This window comes from Protopterus annectens, chromosome 6.part0, assembly GCF_019279795.1.
Source record: "Protopterus annectens isolate FY-2018-M chromosome 6.part0, PAN1.0, whole genome shotgun sequence".
NCBI lineage: Eukaryota > Metazoa > Chordata > Ceratodontiformes > Protopteridae > Protopterus > Protopterus annectens.
Window position 1 is genome coordinate 1,322,843,791 of NC_056737.1, and position 21,104 is coordinate 1,322,864,894.

The 21,104-nt window shown below is 42.4% G+C and overlaps 1 protein-coding gene across 1 annotated transcript in view; it reads left to right on the plus strand.

The window, feature by feature from the left end:
* The window catches only part of RIF1 (replication timing regulatory factor 1), a gene marked incomplete in the record, with an annotated part of 1,305,990 nt that overhangs the window by 1,126,641 nt on the left and 158,245 nt on the right, over positions 1 to 21,104 (plus strand). Inside the window, 1 exon segment of the mRNA XM_044074885.1 lies at positions 12,076 to 12,222. Coding sequence (XP_043930820.1) covers positions 12,076 to 12,222 — 147 coding nt within the window.

Here is a 21,104-nt window from a genome sequence, read left to right on the forward strand (position 1 = left end):
TGTAAAGTCAACTGTCAGGCAGTAGAATGTGTGGGGTAATACTGATCAGGCATATGACAGTGATTGAGGGGGGAGAAGGGCTTTACTTTTCTAGTTGTGGCTGCAGAGAGGTAGTCTGGTCAGTGTATTAACTGTGAACTTCATGAGGTCCTCTCCTGTATGTTGCAACACAAGCCGAAATTGATTGCTAATGCCATATACTGGTTGCTGGCCCCTCTTCTGGGCAGTCAGCATTACAGGAAGGTATGCAGAGTCCTTGCTCAGTTGGTTATTCATCTGAACAGATTGTTAGGCCATCCGTTTTGGGGACAAATCACGTAGTCATAAGGCAGAGGTTTCTTGTAAAAATTCCAAGGGATATACAGTGGATATAAAAAGTTTACACACCCCTGTTAAAATGCCAGGTCTTTGTGATATAAAAACATGAGACCACAATAAATAATTTCAAAACTTTTCCCACCTTTAATGTGACCTATAACCTGTACAATTCAATTGAAAAACAAATCTGTTAGGGGAAACATATAAAAAGTAAAAAACGTACAATAAGATGTTTGCATAAGTGTCCACACCCTTAAACTAATATTTTGTTGAAGCACCTTTTGATTTAATTACAGCTTTCAGTCTTCTTGGGTACACAGTTGCCATCAGTTAAAGAGACTGATTAACCCCAAATAAAGTTCAGCTGTTCTAGTAGGATTTTCCTGACATTTACTCAGTTGCCTGCTACAGCAAAAGCCATGGTACACAGAGAGCTTACAAAGCAGCAAAGGGATATCATTGTTGAAAGGTATCAGTTAAGAGAAGGGTACAAAAAAAATTTCCACAGCACTGGATATATCATGGAACACAGTGAAGGCAGTCATCAATAAGTGGAGAAAATATGGGGCAAAGAACTGGACGTGCCTCCAAAATTGATAAAAAGAGTAAACAAACTGGTCAGGGAGGCTCCAAAGAGACCTCTGGCAACACTGAAGGAGATGCAGGAATTGCTGGCAAGTACTCACAGCAAGACGTTGTCCCGTTCGATTCTCAGCTAGAACGTCTTCTGTGAGGAGACATGCGTGAATGGGCATACCTTCGTTGAAGGTTGTGCGTCAGGGCTGGCACCTCGGCACGTAAAAATCAACTGCCAATCATTAGCGGACCGGAGTTCCACTGTGGCGACCCCTAACTTGAAAAAGCCGAAAGACACAACTGGTTGTGTACTACATGTAACAACAATCTCCCGTATTCTCCATATGTCTGGGCTATGGAGTAAGATCGCAAGACGAGCCTTTTCTTATACAGAAAAACATTCAAGCCCAGCTAAAATTAGCAAAACAATACATCAAGTCTCCCAAAAGCATGTGGGAAAATGTGTTATGGTCTGATGAGACCAAGGTTAAACTTTCTGGCCACAATTCTGAAAGGTACGTTTGGTGCAAAAACAGCACTTTGCATCACCAAAAGAACATGCATCACCAAAAGAACACCATCCCCAAGGTGAAGCATGGTGGTGGCAGTATCCTGCTTTGGGGTTACTTTTCTTCAGCTGGAACTGGAGCTGTAGTCAAGGTGGATGGAATTATGAACAGTTCCAAATACCAGTCACTTTTGGCCCAAAACCTTCAGGCGTCTGCTAGAAAGCTGAACATGAAGAGGAATTTCAACTTTCATTACAACAATGACCCCAAGCATACACTCAAATCAACAAAAAAAAAAAAGTTTTGGAATAGCCCAGCCAGAGCACAGACCTAAATCCAATAGAAAATCTGTGGGGTGACCTGAAGAGGGCTGTACACAAGAGATGCTCTCACAATCTGACAAATTTGAAGTGCTTTTGCGAGGAAGAATGGGCAAATATTGCCAAGTCAAGATGTGCCATGCTGATAGACTCCAACCCAAGAAGACTGAATGCTGTAATTAAATCAAAAGGTGCTTCAACAAAGTATTAGCTGTTTTAGCTGAATCTTATACTGTATATTCTTTTTTAATGATACAGCTACTTGCAGATAGTTTAACCCTATGTCTGAATCCTGCTCTTATGTATCCTGTTGCTTTACATTATATAGTTTTTATAGTTTTCCAAGAATTCATTATATTACATTTTGCCCATTTATCAGATCTCTTCTACTCCGCTTCCAGAGGTTTTCCTTGCCTCTTCCCCTTTTACCTTTTAGGTTTTTTACGAAAGCTGTAAACAGTTGAGTACAGCAAATGAGTGTGCAGTGAAAGACCAGATTTATTTCTACACATACGTGTGCCCACGTACACACACTCAAGCACATAGATGCTAATATGGAATATTACGCACAGTAATGCAGCATACCAAAATTCCCATAGTAAATGGAGCATAAGTGGCAAGAACTCTTGAAAAACACGGACTTTTATATTTCGACAGACAAGATGGAGTGTTGGAATGTACCAATATATGATAGGAAAACTGAATGAATAGTGAAAGTGGAGAGGAAAGGAATGACTGAGAGCATGTACTTGAATTTGTGACAGGATGGATGATGAGAAGTTAAGGTGTAGGATGGAGAAGCAGTCTTGTTAATTATGTAGACTTAAATTCTCCTTTCAAGCACAAATCTGTTCAGCCTTAAGATGAGACTTGAATGAAAGTTTAAAATAGTGCGTGGTCATTGTTTTCATGGCATAGACAGTTTACTTCCTAACTTAAGAGACATGAGAAAATACTTCTTTCCAATAATAAAGATTTGTAGCAAAGTGAACACCTGTTTATTCTGGGAAGTAGTACATGTTTGATAGAGTACATTTTTACAGTACATTTTAGAAATGGTATATGCCACAGTAATTGCAGGGAACTGCTTTAATTTCAGCCAGTTTACCTTCCAGAGATTGAAGCATCAGTGATTTCTTGAATGGTGACTTTTTGCAAAGTGAGCATTTCTCTTGTAGGCTTGCTTGAGATTTTTTTAGTAGAGATGGTGTAGCGTTAGATTATTTCTAGTTGTTAGTAGTCTGGGGAGTAAAAACATCTGTGTAGTAATGTGACACACCTATCCTGTAAGACTTGGCCCCTGTAGAGAGAGCTATCTTTTGGTTCCTACAGGATGCTAATGATTTGATGTGGCAGTCAGATTCATGATTTCATCATTGACCGGTTTTAAGATCTTAGTATAATAATCCACTTCTTTGAGAACATTATCCAAAAGTTAAATAAAAAAATATGGTCCTGCTGGCCTTGACAAGTAAGTTTTGGGTAAATAATGTTGCTTTAGTCTTACTTTGTACTAAGGTTGAATAATGTGAAATTTTTATTATCCTTGAGTGATCCGTGCAACATGTGATCTAGAAATGTGCAATGTGATATAATTGGCATGGTGTATCAGACCTGTATCACCACAGTAGTTTTTGTAAACTAATACACAGATTCTGAAGTGATATGCACTGACCTGAAAACAATGCCTGAGATACACTGCTCAAGGCCTGGCAGTGAGTAAATATACTGCTTTCGAGTTAATGCCTTTCTTGGAGATATGCTTGTTTAGTGAGCTGCTGAATTATAGGTTCATAGGTAAGTACTAGGCTATCTGCCCGAAGGCATTTGTAAGCCTTGCCAGAATGTGTTGGCTTTTGCCGCCCCCTTAGATTAGTTCCTTGTGCCTCTGTCCAGCAGAGCCACTGAAGTAATCCCTGGGGTAAACTTTGTTTTCCCATCCACTCGTCAAGGTTTCTCTTAGCGTGCTAGCGAGGAGCTCTGCCTAATGTAGATTGCAATCTTGTTCCAAAGCATGGGAAGTCTCTGGGACAGGAATCTGTCCCTCCAGCACGTCCTATTTATTGTTGTGGTGAGGTTTAGATCCCTAGAGCGTGTGGCTCGAGGGGATAAGGTTTTCTTTAAGTGGAGCATGTCCATCAATTCTGGGTTGGACATGGCCTTATATGTCAGGCAGAGATCACCTCTGAGCAGGCGGTATGCAACCGAGTACAGCTGGAGTTTCTTCAGTCGAGCTGCATAGGGCATCTGTTTGAGGCCAATGATCCTCTTGGTGAGGTACTTCTGTGGTCTTTCCAGCTGTTGCAGGTGTCTTGTAAGGTACATCCCAAATGGGGCATTGTACTCTGATGGGTCTGATGAGTGATGAGTAGAGGGGCACAATGACCTCTTTTGATCTGGATGCAAACCCTTTTGTGATTAGTGGGCCACATAGAAGGATTTTCTAACCACTTTGGCAATGTGATTATCAAAGGAGAGATTACTATCTACTTGGGTCCCCAGGTCCCTTATGACTTTTTCCGTATTTAGGGGACTGCCACCTATGTGGTAGTTTGTGGGTACTTTATTTCCAAAGGGAATAACTATGCACCTTTTGGCATTTAGCTTGAGGCCATGATTTTGACACCAAGTATCTGTCTCAGTGAGACCCTTTTGGAGGATGTCTGTGTCAGCCGGTGAGTCAGTTATAGCCCCTAGTTTGCAGTCGTCTGCGAACTTGGTCAGCCATAGTCCTCCTGTGCTTGTCTGTACCTCTGAGAAGTATATGCCGAACAGGAGGGGTCCTAGGACTGAGCCCTGGGGAACGCCACTTGTAATCGTTTGAGTCAAACCTATCTCCTGCAACTCTCACCATGTGGGTTCTGTCCATGAGCCAACTGGCAACCCATATCGTGACATAGGGGTTTATGTTCAGGCTGGTGAGCTTGTCTATAATACCAGAATGGGGAATGGTGTCAAAGGCCTTTGCGAGGTCTAGGTAGGCTGTGTGTATGACCTTTCCCTCGTCTGTAGCCTTGTTAATTGTCAAGAAGTCCACCGGGTTTAGGAGGCATGATCTGCCCTTAACAAAGCTGAACTGGGTAGGGTCCAGTGTTGTTTGGTGGTTCCCAATGTCTCTGTTAATGAGTTCCATGATGATGTGCTCCATAGCCTTGCAGACCAAACTAGTCAGGCTTCTAGGGCGATAGTTCCCAGGGTCTGTTGTGACTCCACCTTTGTGGAGCGGAATAACTGTTGCTGTGCACCACTCTGGGTACGTAGCCTGTGGAGAGGCTGAGTTTGAACAGTGTGTTTAGGTGAGGGGGTTAGTTCGTCTTTGAGCTCATGTAGAACGCTGCCTGGGACACTGTCCAGTCCCATTAATGCTAAGTTTTTGGCTTTCGAGAGGGCTATTTTAACCTGAGTGTCTGTGATTACAGGGGCTCCACATTCTTCTGGTATGGTTATGGGCCCTTTTGGGGTGAGAGGGGGGTGAAGTTTGTACTGAACCTGTCTGCCAGGATGCTGGCAATATCAGTTGGTTCAGTGTATTTTGTGACATTCTGCACTAACTCCGAGCAGATCTGAGCATTGCCACTTAGATTCTTGACATAGCTAAAGAATGCCTTGTAGTTATCTTTGTGGAGTCCTTGGCAAGTTTTCTTTCAAAACTCGCCTTGGACGATTTTATGAGGGATCGTAGTTTCTTGCTAATACTAATCGGGGATGTCTTCCTTTCTTGGGATTTTACTCTTTTCTGTACTAGTTTCCTCTTTCTATTGTATTTATTATTTATTTATTTTACATTTGTTGACCGGGCTAGTCTAACTGGATTATATGTCCATTTTCAGTAGAGGCCCCGGGAAAAAAGCTCCAAGCACTAGCAGAGACAAAGAATACAATATTTAGTAAATAGTCAAGTTACAGTACATTGTCTGTGTTGGCAAGAACAAAAATAGTAATAAGTCATTTGGTAGGTTAAAGTTAATATCAATAACAGAGATAAACAAAGACAATAATATATATATATGTGTGTATATATATATATATATATATATATATATATATATATATATATATATATATATATATATATAGATTACAAAGTAAGCATCAAAGAATAGTATGGAAGATAAGTGTAGATAGAGCAAGAAGGGGAATAAGATGTCAGTCAGGGTTAGAGCATGGACAAAGCCAGTGAGATTTAAGATGTTCTTTAAGATGTTCTTCTTATTGGAAAGTTGAAGCAAGGGTGGATAGTTCAGTAGGAAGCTGGTTCCAATTTTTACCTACTGTGTTGGAGAAAAGTGAGTCCCCAGCTTTGCTTTTTGACTTAGTACTGCCAACAAGGAGCTTGTTTGCTGAGTGTAGTGTTTCAAGATTTTTGTATGGTGTGATCAGATTAGTGAGGATAGGGGTATTGTTAGGGTGATAAAGGATCTTTTGGGTGATAACTAGTTGTTGACAGAGTAGTTGATTTTGCAGTTCTAGCCATCCCAGTTGTTTAAGGTTGAGATAGTGATGAGTTCTAAATGGGGTACCAGTGGCAAATCTGGCTATTTTATTATAACTGGTGGCAAGTTTGGTAAGGTTGTTAGACTGATATATATCGCAGAAGCATAGAACAGGGTAGAGATTAGATGGGTCTGGGCAATAGTCATTTGGCTGATTGGGGTGAGGAAGGGTTTGATTCTGTAAAGGGTGCCTAGTTTTTTAACGGACTTTATTGTAGAACTAATGTGGTCATCATAGCTAAGGTTATCAATTGTTACTCCTAGTAGATGGGTTGTTGTGTCAGGGGTTATGTTAGTATCATTGTTTGAGGTAATTGTGAAGTACAGTTGAGGTGATTTTAGAGTTGGAGCAAAGAGCAGTAATTTTTTTTTTTTTTTTTTTTGGGTTCAGGAGGAGGTGTGTGAACCAATTTTCAACACTGTTGAATACAGTTTGAGTGAGGGATTGGAGAGAGGCTATAGTCTTGGCTGAGCAAAATTGTATAGCTTGTTTATGGCAGGGGTCCACCAGACTGATTTCCTTCTCTTGGAGGAGTGAGTCTTGGTTTTGCTTGGGATAGCATGATCCATGCATTCTTGTAGGTGCCCGTAGAATGCATTAGTAAAGGATTTTGCAGCTTGGACAGTGTTATCCTTTAGCATGGGGGCTTTGAAACTTTCCACCTCTGTCTTAAGTAACGTGAAGTTTGCTTTTGAAAAGTTTTTCACGGTGGTTTCCTTGATGTGGGTGGGGGCAGAATGTGGATATTCAAAGTGATTTGTTTATGGTCAGATCTAACCAGCGAGGGGTTGACCTCCGGTGTGGAACACTGGTCGCCCATGTTGGTGATGACCAGGTCCAGTATGTTGTCACCTCTGGTGGGAGTGTTGACCAGTTGTTCCAGGACATTTGAGTTTATAAATTCTAGGAAATGTTGGGCAAGGTAGTTGGTACTTGAGTAGTTCTCCCAGTTAATGTTTGGGTAGTTGAAATCACCCAATATTAGGGTGTTTGGTAGGACCTTTATGTTACCTAGTGTTTCCAGAAATGTGGAATGGGGGTCCTGGAACATGGTGGGTGATCTGTAGCAAGCTACAATTTGAATTGCAGTTTGGCCCATTGTTAGTTGCACGTGGATAATCTCTGACGCATCGTGCTGTGCCACTAACCTGGAGGTGTGGGTATCCTTGATGAATATGGATACCTCCCCCGCCTTTTGTATTTCAGTCCGGGTTCTGTGGCCAGAATGTATGGTATGAGTTTGTAGCCTGGTAGTGCTGGGGTGCTCTCTGGAGCCTTAAACCAGGTTTCTTTTATTGCACATATATCGATTTTCTCCATACTGAGGAGTGCCTCGAGTGCATGCATTTTGAGGTTTAGACTTCTGGCATTGAGTAGTATTACCCTCAGATTTCTGTTACTTGTGCTGTTTACGGCGGTGGGTTTGTCTTTTGAGCCTTGCCTAAAAAAAGGCAATATGGGGGTGGCAAGAGCCATGGCCAGTATTCAAAAGCCTAAGGGTGACAGGTGCAAGCAGTCTCTAGCGAAGCAGCGTGGCTTGTCGAGCATGTCATCCCAGGCAAGCAGACACTGGATCCACTTTGAATGACACCAGAAACTTAGCCAATTGTTGACATTTATAATTTTTTCTTTATACCGTGGTGTCATTCTTGGTGAGGGCAGGATGCTACTCAGGGTCAGGGTCATACTGGCCTGGGCTACGTGATCAGAGAGCTCTTCCATGTCTCTCTTCATGTAGTCCAGGGAGGTTCGGCTCAGATCATTCACACCAACATGGAGAATGACAGTCATATTTGTACTTGTTCTGAAGTGACCTGAGTGCTTGTGTTATGTGGCGGATCCTGGCACCCGACAGGCAGCTAACAGTAACTTTCTTGCTAAGACTACCTATGCTATTTACAATAAGTAATACATAATTTATTCATGTACACTTATTTTTGCCTTTATTATTTCTTATATGTGGTAAGAGTAATATATTGAGTATTAGATTACAACTAGATAGTGTTTCTACACACTGCATGTGCACCTATTCACTATAACTGTTAATGTATTTAGATAGTTACATTTTCCATTACTTTTTACTGTCTCCTTGTATTACTACATGATTTGTAGCTGACGTCTTGTTCAAGACTTAATTACTAATTTAATATCATTGGTAAATGATTTTTTGAAACTACCATGTGGTTTGTATTTAAGTGAGTATTTGTGTTTTTTCCTAAGGTCTGAAGAAGTCTGCTAAATTGAGATGACAAGTGCTTAACCGTTATTTGTTTGTATTACCGTTAGTTGCTTTTACTTCTTGTATCTACAACACAATAAACTTGTGTTTTGTTTTGGGTCAACGTTTGTGTTTAAAGTTTATGCTTGTGTTATGTGGCGGATCCTGGCACCCGACAGGGAGCTAACAATAACCTTCTCCTTATTCAGCCTAGTGAGTGGGACGTCAGTGTGCCTGACTATAGTCTCACCTATTACTAGTATATTGGGTATGTTATTTTGCCTTGAGGGCTGTGATTGCGTGGCACACTGGTTTTGTGAAGTATGTGTTTCATGGTTTGTGTTGGGGGGGGGGTGGATGTTGCTTGGATGTCTGCTTTAGAGGGCTCTGTTGCTTTTGCAGATTTTTATTTAGAGCCTCCGAGTATGTTTTTGTGTATTTTCATGTGTTCTTTTGCCAGTGCTGGTTTAATGGGTCTTTGTGAGACTGGTGGTGTGATGCCAGTATTTCCCTTCGCCTCTTGACTGTCTGAACCATTCTTGGGTTGAGAGAGCTTAACCTCCAGTTTGGCTGTATAACTGCATCTCTTGCATGTATTAGTGTTTGGTGGTAGGAGGAGAGGGTTGTCTGTGTAGATGAGGCAGTTGTTACATTTCCTGAAAGTGCCCAGATTCACCAGTTGGACTGGAGAGTACACCTGAAACTGCCCTTTGGACATGCCTGGATAGGTACAGTAAACTGTCTTACTGAATGGCTGGTAAGGTCGAATAGAGAGCCTTGTCCTTCTGTAGTGTTAGGGTTTATAAGTGCTTGCTATGAGTTTTGAGCAAGTGCCGGGCTGAGAAATGAATGGCTTGAGTGCTTAAGTTGAAAGTTTGTCTAGTTCCAAGGGAAAAATTGAAGAGGAGACTTTGTGGAGCCAGGAATAGTTATACCCTAGCTAACTGGCGCTGGCCAGCGTGCAAAACCGGGCAAATGGGGGTTTTATAACAGGGAAATGAAAGAGATGGAAATTAGTCCAAAATGGCCAATAAGCTACTATTTTCTGACCAGAAGCCACTCCTCTAGGGCTGCTCAAAGCTGCTCTCTTTGGCAGGTGAACAGAGAAACTTCTTTCTATCTAAGTAAGGTATGGGCAAACACAGAGATTTTTAACACAGCCCTGAATTCAGCACTAACCTGAAAAATGGACTATACTAGCTAACACTTTAAATGCGCATAAAAAGATGCTTATTGTTATATGTCTCAGTTCAGAGTTGTACCAGTCATTTGGCCAGACTGCTCCTGACCATTCTTACCTTTTGTAAGTAATCTGACAAGTTTTGAATTCTGTTGTCTTAGAATTTACCTGTACAGAAAAATAGTATTTCAAGTTTTGGTCAAGAAGTGTTTTTTTGGGGGGGTTGTATACTAAGACACAGAAGGACAGAATGCATTTGTCTCAGCTGGGTGCGTAAGGGGTTCAATAATTGCAGAAAATCCTCAGTGTAGAGTGCAGAAGGAAGCATCAAAAGTGTTCATGCTTTGCTCAGGGCCGTCTTGTAAATTAACTGAAGTGGTAAGTATTTGTGCTGTTTGTTACTAATTAGGTACTGATATTTCGACAGACAATTCTAAATGACGCTGCTATAAGATATTTTGGATTAGTTTATGATGATGCCCCCCCCCCAAAAAAAAAAAAAAGTTCTGAAAGTTCCATGTCACAGCCTTGGTTGGGATAACACAGGGTGTAACAGATCTCAAGTCATGATTGGAACAAAAGAGAATATCCTGAATATTCTGGAGAAACATGAACTTGTGGCAATTAAAGCTGAACTCTTTTAGGAAGCCTGGACTCGATTAAAATTTTATTTTATTTATTTATTTAAATTTGTTGACCAAAAAGTGTACTGGAACTTTGAAAATTGCCACATTGTTTACATGACTAATTTTATTTTATTTTATTTTAGTCTACTAGTTGGTTTTAGATACCATTTTAAATCAGTTGTAATTTAAGTGTACATTTTGTTTCCATCATCATACATTTTTTCTTATTTTTTTCTTTTTCTGATTCTCTTTTTTCCACTTTATTCAAAATGATGTGTAATAACAGTGCTAACTAATTATACGGTAATACTTTTAAAGATAGTTTGTAGGGTTCTTCTATATAGACCTGAAGAAGTCTAGGACGACGAAAACGGTCTTTGTTAACAGTAGGTTATGACAGTAGAATTTTTACAATTGATGTTTTACATGAAAGGTGTATATGTATATATTTATATATATTTTTCGATTGCCAAATGGACTAAGGGTGATATATTTCCAGCCATGTAGTATATTGTCTTGGGATAAAATCACAGACTTCGCAATCTACTTAACAATCTGGTTAAATAAGAGGTACCCACATCATTATACATTTTATTTGAAGTACATAAGGGTTATATTATTATGACAGCTACTAAGTAGCAGGACCAGCTTGAATGTCACACTGATGGGGGAAGGGATGTGAATTTAACATGTGTACCGTAATAAACCACTCCCTTGCCTGATAAAAAGTATATATATATATATATATATATATATATATATATATATATATATATATATATTTAGAAAGCTTGTGAGGAAACTATTACTCTATTTTTGTTTTACTTGGATTGCTTGTCTGTGTACTTAAAGGATTTTCGACTGGAAACACTGCCTGCCTTGCTTGGAGTACTTTTGCTTAGTAATTCAGTACAATTATATATTATTTATTCATTATGACTTAAGAGTAGTTTAAGTTCGCTACTTCTTCTACTATTGTCTGATCTGATTAATATAAAGTGATTAACTAGAGATAGATGGACTGAAACTCTTGCACACAGAGAAGTTTCTTACACTGTTTAGAACAGAAGAGAATACTGATCTCTTGGATAAGCTCAGTAATAAACTGCAAGTTTTTGCTGCCAGAAGGGGGGACTCATTCAAAAGTGCAGAAAACAGGGCTTAAAAAAGCTAAAAACTGAGAGAAAAGTGAACTGCTTTAAAGTTTTACTTTATATACATTGGACAACAGAGAAAGCACTACTGGAATTGGCCATTTTTTAGCTGGGCACTAGAACTGATAACTTTGTTGTACTCTACCCACTACATTGACCGCATAGGCACCATGTCTTAATTTAAAATCCGTATAGGAATGTTAAAACATTAACCAGTTGGTTTGCTTTAAGGAAGGCAGGTTTATTTCCACATATTAAAACGATTTGAGATTGGTCCTAGACTCATTATCTATTTGTTTTGCTCATATGCAGTGTAACACGAAATTCGTTGTTCAGTGTTAGTAATCCGAACACAAAGCCTCGGTAGACACTTGTACCTACTGTTAGTGGATGTGTAAAACCCTGACTTCCAAATTAGTTATGTAATGCTCTTTTAAATGTTTTCCTCTTCATCTCTTTAAGATTTAGTCTAGAGGCAAATTCATTATTGTACGGTTTTCAAGTAAGTATCAAGATTGCAGTTGTGTCTTTGAGATGTGTTAAAAGACTCTAGTGTCGTGTGGAATGCACTATTTATTTACCAGTTCATTGTTGTAGTATTTCATGAAGTGTGTAACTCGAGAAATGCAAATTTTAGAATGCTCATAAAATGCCTTTATTATGTAATGTTTGTTTTATAGATCCGCAGAGTATCCTTTGCAAATCCTATTTACCAAGAAGGTTTAGCAGATGACATTGACAGGCGGAGCCCAGTTGTCAGATCTTCTTCTACAAACACTTCTCCTGCATCTAAAGGGCTTAAAGCTTTGGCAAATACACAGACAAAGGTGAGCTTTTAGTAATCATTTTGGTTTCTTGCAGGTTATAACATCAGTTAGAGGCCATCTTCAGTGTGTGTGTGTGTGTTTGGGGTGACTGTTAGGATTGTTGTGACTGGCATCTTGTGGCAGGCTAGAAGGGTTACACTTGGCCCTCTACTCTCCATTTAGTTTCTGCCACTCAAAGTTCATATTCCTATGGCTAATAGATAACTAGTTAGGGTCCACCAGGTACCATTTGCTGTCTGACATTGTTCTGTTACCTTCAGGTGCTGTTATTCAGCCCAGTCCGCTGCAGGAGAAAAAGGGGGGAAAAAGCTTGATGCCTGTTTCATCTTGAGGAAGACTGTTGTTATAGATGGTGCTCAGTGTAAAGACCTTAGGAGCTCCTTTACACAGTTTCACTTCAGTGCCACACTGCTGGGAGAGGGAAGGGTACCCAGAGGCCAGACTTCATTCAGTCAGTCTCTTTCAAAGCCCATTCTTCATGAGTTTGCCTGTGACTGTGAATGGGTCTTCATGGAGTAGAGAGTTTTGAAATTCAACCTTTTTTACCACTTGGGAAAACACTGCCCCCATTCCATTTATTTCAATAAGGCAATGGGGAGTTGAAATTGTTCTCTCATGACAGGATCTAGATTCCTTTATGCCTTTCCATGGTTGCCTCCATTTCTTTGATTCACTGCAAAATTCATTGAAGAATGACTAAAACTAATCCTTGTTGCCCCTTGGTGACTGCCAAGAGTGATGTTTCAAGTTCTGTATACAGGAAACTTTTTCTGTACAAGTCAAGGAAGCCACTACTCTAGTGTGGTAGTAACGTGCTTCACCTGAGGGCATAACTGCTACTTTAGAGCATCTACTTCCACTTGACCTCCCTGCAGAGGAGAGTCAAACCAGCAAGGAAGCCTTTAGCTGTCAGAAATTTCCAAGTGGAAGTAGTGGTTCAGTTGGTCATGAAAAGTAGTCTATATACCACTGTAGTTGTAGGCAGCACTGACTTATTTCAGGCCCTCTGTAACTTCAGTCTTGCTTTCCCCTCATCGTTATTCACATGCCTGATGTTTCTGCGCATGTTCCTGTGGGGGATAGAAATGTTCAAAGGTGTACACTAGACATCGACCACCAAGGCCTTCATAAACCTAGCCAAGCATACCAATTATATCCAGCAAGATTGTGCCCTAGAGGTTATTTTAAAGGGTATAAGCAAGCTTAGAGCAAGATTTACAGGGTGCCAGTGTCCATTAGAGACATAGATAATATATATGTATATTTAGATTTCCCATACACTTGTCTAGGTTTCTCCTGCATAGGATTAGGGAAGAGCTCTGCTTTACATGGATGGGAAACCCTGTTCCAGTGAAGGGTAAGTCTGAGTCACATACCTGTCCTTCCAGCATATATCCTATTTATGCTGCAAGCAAAGTTTAAATCCCTAGCTAGAGTGGTTCCGATGCTATTCACTTTGTGGAAATGCAAAAGGTCCGTTTGGGTGGGATCAAAGGATGCCTTGTATGCCAGGCATAGATTGCCTCTAAACAGTCTGTAGGAAAAAGAGTATAGAGAGAGGGCTTTGAGGCAGTCTGCATACGACATGCTGTGTATGCCCTGTGTTCTTTGAAGAATGCAAGGCAGTACCCCTCCAGCTACTAGGTGAACCATTCTTAAAGTACTTATTGTGGCTTTGCCTATATTTAAGAATTTTTCTCTGTACTTGAGCTGCACGATTCCCAGGCTTTTCCACCCTCCTTTTGAACCAGTTTGTTCATTGCTGTATATTTCATCTCTTTGAGGGGGTCTACCTGATAACACCGACATGCCAAAACACCGACAACGAAATAACCAACATGACAAAACCAAAAGTTCAAAAACACGAAACTTCACATGCCCAACAAACTACAATCTCAACAATCAACAAAACAAATACCTTTCCCGAAAAACACACAACCCAAGCACACCAAAAACCTACACTAAACCTTGCATACACAACTATCTATGCACTAACCTTACCCTAACCCTAAGGTTCTCACTATCGCACACTTACCTTACCCACACCCTAACCCTAACTCAGTCCGCCCCTAACCCTCAAGTCCGTCACTATCGCACACTTACCTGCACCCTAACTTACTTAACTCGCCCCTAAACCTAAAGTCTGTCACTATCGCACACTTACCTGACCTGCACCCTGACCCTAACATCTGTCCCTATCGCACACTTACCTTAACATGTCTGTGTTCTCAGCGTCGGGATTCTCAACTTTTGGTCTTCTCCGTTGTCGATCTTCCGGTGTCGGTGTTTTCGTTGTCGGCATTGTGGACTTTCGCCGTTTTCAGGTAGACCCCTTTGAAGACATTTTTCTTGGTAACCGGCATCTCTGCCCACAGGATCACTGAGCTTGGGAGATCTAATTTAAATTTCCAGCAGTGATTATTTTCTAGCCAAGTATTAAACATTGTAATGGAAGCCAGAAGACCAACTACAAAGAACTCTTACAGACGTTTAATTGCAAATAAAACAAATGAAACACTTGGTTAATAAATTCAAATTTAAAACTTTGGCAGCAGATTTGAATTAAAACACAGTAATCATTCCATCCAGCTGAAGGTTATTTCAAAAAGATATAACCTTAAAGGTGCCCTGCAAAAGCCAGACAGAGACTAACACTTCCTGTGCCACCAAAATAGTAATTTCCAGAGGTAAGGGGCCTGAGAAATGAAGGAATACATACTAGTGGTCTCCGGAGTTATTCATGGAACCACCAGCAGCTCGAGAGCTAGAGCCTCCAGCCCAGACTAGGTTATATGGCACAGCCATCTCCTTCAGTTAAGTAGGACCCACTTGATGAATGGACAGGTGTAGTAAGACCAGGGTCTTCGATGTAATTCTTTGATAAACTGGGAGTTAGTGATGGCTATGTGGAAGAGGCATAGTACTCTGGTAACAAGATGTACCAGTCAGTAGCCTGGCAGCAGAGCTCTGCGCCTTCTTTAATCATTCAAGCCTGGTGTTTGGAAGTCCCAGGTAGAGGGAGTTCTAGTCCAAACTAGACAAGACCAAGGCATAAACAACTACAGAGATGTCAACCTAAAAGTGATGATGATTTGATTATCTTGCCCCCTGGGCAATGTTCACTTAGAATGTGCTGGGAAAGAGATTAAGGAGCCTAGGAAACCTGCTACAAGGAAATCCTACTTGAGCAGATGAGAGGTTTTTCCTTTGTTGCCAGATCAAGGAAATGGTCCCTAGTACAGCTCCAGTGTTCATAAACTTGCAATGACTAAGTAAACTGCTCATTTAGGGCCTAACATGTACCTTTGTAAAGTACATAAATCATATCAGATTGCATGCATATATATCTCCCCCACCCCTTGGAATCCTTGCAGCTTGTTAAAAACTTAAATGGAGTCCTTCGCATAAGACTATCCAAAAAGCTGTTGCTCTTCCATTGCCTTGAGCAGCCTCCCTCAAATTTCTGACCTAGAAAATTGCATTACTGCAGACCATAACCTCAGCTAGGCAAATTTATAATTACAGGCCTTCATGAGCAACTAACCCTTATTAGTCTTCCATAAGGACTGAGTTAGTCTTGCAACCACCTTGGCATTTATGTCAAAAGTACTTAACTGAGTTCTCACTCAGCCAAATTGTCCTTCCTTTTTTCTTCTCTAACACCCTGAGCAAGAAATAAATTCATTCATTCCTTAGGTGTGCACAGAGATTTGTGATACTACCTAAATAAAACCATGAACATCAGGACCTCATATTAGCTAATGTTCTGTAGTCTTATCTCGCCTTCATTCTTACATATGGGATCGTAGCCGATCCTCTGCTCCGACTCGGCCTGTTTACAAGCTGGAAGTCTTCTCGTTGGCTCGTGGCTAGGTAGGTATCTCATGGTGCAGCAGTACAATCCCCAGATCTCATTTACCGCGTCGACGAGTTCGGATGTGATTCTCTCTGGCTAAGTTTTGCATTTATTCAAAATTAATTCGAAATTTTTTGGGACTGTTTTTTAGTCAAAACTGTTATCATTGTTTAGTTATAGTTAGTGTAGTTTGCAATTTAGAATAGTTGGTCTTTATAACTGCACCATTTGTGTGCAATCTCTTGGTACTTTGGCCTTTTGGCTTCATAGTATTGGTATCCTGTGTACTGGTTTTCATATTTATTAATAGAGTTAGTATTTGCAGGCGCCTTTTGCGCTTAGACTGTGTGTTGTTGTTAGGCATAAGTCAGTGTTTTTTGCGGATTCCCGTTTGCTAAATTGTTACCACTGTTAACAGAACAAGTTTCTGTTTTATTTCCTTAGTCATAAGTCTGAGTTTTTTGCGGTTTCCCACTTGCTACATTGGTTAGCGTTAACAGAACGAGGTTCTGCTCCCTTGTTGAGTAATTTGATAGTTTACACTTTATTCCTGTTTGTGTGTGTGGCTTCTCTGCTTATTGTAACTTTCCCTAGATCTGTTTTAGTTAGAAGACCTAGTTTTTCCATTTACTTTCCTGCCCAGGCTAGGCCCATTTTCTTCGTGGTATCTTTCTCTTTCCTGTAGGGCTAGGCCCGTTTAAATTAGAGGACTTAGTCCTCTCCCTTTTTTTTTCTTCTCTGTGTGTGTGCGCACTCATCTCTGTGAGAATGTCTAAAGAAAGTAAGGACCATAAGCCATCTGGCTTTAAGAAATGTATTAAATGCTCACAGAAGATGTCCATAACGGATGACCACAGTAACTGCCTTTACTGTTTGGGGGGCATCCATTTACAGGAAACTTGCTTATTTTGCCTCTCTTTCAGTGCTAGGGTGTTGCAAGAAAGGAAAAATAAGCTCATCCTAAAAGTTTCCTTAAACCTTCGTTTGAGGAAGATCTGGTTAGCTCTTCCTCCTCTTCTAGATCTCGGGGATCTAAAATGGAAAAGCTTAAGTCGTCTAAGAGGCCCTCCCTGGCACCGGCTGGTATCTTGGAGCCACCTCTTAAAATCACTAAATCGGACAAGTCCACTGTCTCATTGGCTCCACAGAGCTTGGTGCCGATTGAGAAGTAGTACTGTGATTACAGGGTCGGCCCCAAGTATCTCAGAGCCGACCACTGAGAGTATCTCATGGAGCCGGTCTATGGATCCTCTACCGGTCTCCCCTATATTGAAGTCTCCAATACTGCAGAGATCCCGCTCTCCTACTCTGTCCTCCAGGTCTTCCAGGAATTTATCGGAAGAAGATGTGGAGAGGGTAGTGCTGAGACTTTTGAAGTCATCTGCTTTACCTAAATTGTTGTTTGCTCCAACCCAGTCAGTTCCAGAGCCACTTGAGTCCGTTAAGCTCCTTTCGGTCATTCCTCCTCTGAGCCATGCTGGTCTTTCAGCGCCGGAGTGTTTGGTACCACTGTTGGAACTCTCGGCTCCAGCTCCCCCTGTGGATGTTTTGGAGCAGTGTTCTGCTCCGACACTCTCTGTGCCGTCCGTGGTGTCTAGGAGCTGAAGCTTTCCGGTCGGCCCCCTCAGGGATGCCTGGTTCCGAACCTCTTCGGTTCTGAGTCTTCTCTCGGCGAGTCGTCGAGGGTGAGTTCGGATCATACGTGTATCTAGGAGCCAGTGGCTCTGGAGCTGACAGCAACCTGTGTCTCCTAGGAGCCGGGGACGTCTTCGGAGCCGGAGAGGTCGGCATTCGAGATGATGAGTGTGCTTACCCGATCTTCAGCTCCTACCAGGGGTACAGACACTCTTCCTCCTAAGGCAACTACTTCTGTCAATGCTCCTACACTCTCCATGGACAGCAGAAATCCTCAGGAGCCACTGGCCGGTGGCCCCCACTCTTCTGAGACCTCCCCGGAATATCCTTCCGAGGAGCCCCCACAGAAGAGGACATGGAAGAGGAAGCATGTAAACTCCCAGGATGATTTTCTGACCTCTGACACTGACCTCGAGGAATCTGAAGGGTCCCGCAAGTCGTCCTCTGATGATGTCTCCTTCGTAGACATCCTGGAAATCCTTAAACAGAGGTATGGCTGGCCCACTGTCACCCCTTCTGATGAGTCAGTGTACCTGAAGGCTTTCAGGTCTCAACCTTTAGCCTCTTGGTACCTCCACCCTTCGAACTGATAGAGCTAGTTAGTCGAAAACTGTGGGATACTTTTGATGCCGTGGAGCCAGTCCACAGGAGAACGAATAAGTTTCTTTCTGCACCCCTAGAAAAGGAAGTCTCGAACAATGGACAGATACGGGAAGCATATCTTCTTTTCAGCGGCATTTACCCTTAGATCGCTGAACTACCTTACTCACTTCACAAGGCTTCAGAGATTTCCTTAAAGAATTAGGAGATTCTCTACGAGGTATATGTACTGAGGGAGTCCCTGACAAGATGTCTGCCCAGTTGTCCACTCGTCCATGCGGCTTATTTCGTATGCAGCCGATGGAGCGAGTAGAGCAGCGGGTTCAGGAATTTCCCTAAGGTGTCATTCCTGGATACATTTGTGTAACTTTGCAGAACCATTCAAGTCTACCTTTACCAACACCCCCTTCGTCAATTCCTCATTGTTTGGACCCAAGGTAAAGGACACACTCACCCGGTGCGAGCAAGAAGGAAAAACACTCTGCCATGGGAGTACATTTTACTGTTCTCTCTAGACCATATCCTAAGGGTCAGAGGGGCTGTAAAATGTGGTTCAAGATGTCCCAGAGGTTTTTCCAGGATGCACAGGGTGACTCATCCTTTAGAGGCAGAGGAGGAGGAGGAAATGGTAGACGTTGCCCTAGAGGCAGGGGCGGGCCTTACCAGCGCTCCTGATGTGGGGCCCAACTGTGCTTCTCTGGGGCCGGTCGGGGGTCGCATTTCTTTGTATCCAGAAGCCTGGCTGGGTGTCACTCAAGACAAGTGGGTACAAAGAATTATTACCAGAGGTTATGTCATACCCTTTTCTCTTCCACCTTTTGTTCCCAAAAGGATCCAGGATGTTCCACCCAATCACAGGGATCAGGCAACTGTGGAGGTCAACAAGTTGCTGTCAAAAAGAGTCATCCAAACCCTCCCAGCAGACCAAATAGGATCCGGAACTTAATCCAGATTCTTTTTAGTGCCAAAACGTACAGGGGACTGGAGGCCCATCTTGGACCTCAGCAGATTAAACGAATCAGTAAAGGAGGACAAGTTCCGGCTGGTGACACTGCGGCCTATACTCCCGTTATTAGGGAAAGACAATTGGATGTGCTCAATAGATCTCCAAGACGCCTCTTACCACATAAAAATGGACAGGGTGTCGAGGAGTCATCTACGCTTCCGGCTGGGAACCAGTCATTACCAGTTTCGTGCTCTGCCCTTTGGTCTCACCACAGCCCCCAGGGTGTTCACCAAGTGTATGGCGGTAGTGGCAGCTCACCTGAGATGTCGATGATTCCAGGTGTTTCCATATCTGGACGACTGGCTCTTGACCGCCCCCACCAGGCATCTATTTAAGACCAGGGATGCTACCATTCAGCTTTGTGCCCAGCTGGGAATTTCTATAAATTGGGAAAAATCTGCCTTATTGCCCTGTCAATCTGTGATTTTTATAGGTGCAGAGATAGACGCTGTAGACATGTTGGCTCGTCTTCCTGTAGAAAGGGTGCAAAATCTGATTCTTCAAATTCAGTGTGTTCTCCCTTACGAAAGGTCAAAGCCAAGACTATTCTGCAGCTTCTAGGGACCATGGCTTCCACCATATTACTAGTGCCACTAGCCAGACTACACATGAGGATTCTCCGGCGGCTCCTATCGTCCCAATGGTCCTTTCAGCACCTGCCATTATCTCATCACATTCTGCTGACACTCTTGCAAGAAGGACCTCCTTTGGTGGACTCTACCCAATCAGTTAACCACGGGCATTTCATTTGTTCCTCCCCAACCCGTTGCCACTGTGACCATGGGTGCCTCACAGATAGGGTGGGGAGGGGCATTATCTAGGCAAGGCTGTCCAAGGCACATGGCAAGATCATGAGGCTCAACTGCATATCAACGTTTTAGAGATGAGGGCGGTGCTCCTGGCATTGCAAGCATTTTACGACCTTCTGCCTCTGGGGACTATTGCAATACAATCAGAAAACATGTCGGTAGTGTGGTATATCAACAAACAGGGTGGAACCAGATCTTACTCATTCTGTCAAGAGGCCATTCGAGTTTGGAAATGGGCGATATCTTCCCAGAGTTTTCTGGTGGCAACGCACCTTCCAGGGACAACCAACGTGATAGCCGACAAGCTCAGTCGGGCAATCCTGATGCCTCACGAGTGGTTTCTGAAACAGGAAACAGCGGAACAGATTTTCCACAGATGGGGAGAGCCTTGCTGCGATCTCTTTGCCAGCCCAATCAATGCCAAATGCAGCAGGTATTTCTCCCTCATCCCCTCTCCGGGGGAGTCACCTAGAGACGCACTTGTTCACGATTGGCCCCTGGATCTCCTTTATGCTTTTCCTCTCATTCCCAAGGTTATTCAAAAAGCGAAACGGCTGGGAGGCAAACTGATCCTCATTGCTCCTTACTGGCCTCGTCGGGTTTGGTTCCCCTTCCTCGGGCCTCTTCTCCTAGACGATCCTTGGATTCTGGACCCAGTTCCAGACCTGTTGACTCACATATCAGGTTCGCTTCACTCCTCCTTACACACCCTCAGTTTGACAGCATGGCTGCTCCAGTTCCATCCCTAGTCAGGCTTCACGACTTCTCACCCTTCGTGACTCATATCCTTATGTCTTCTCATAAACCTTCAACCAGGAGACTATATTCCAGTAAATGGAGAAGATTCTCTATCTGGGCAAAGAAAATGAATATTGACATTTAGTCTGCCTCCATTCCAGTGGTTTTGGAATTCCTGTCTGAGCTTTTTTCACCAGGGATCTGCGGCTGCCACTGTCAGAGTTCAATTGGCAGTGAT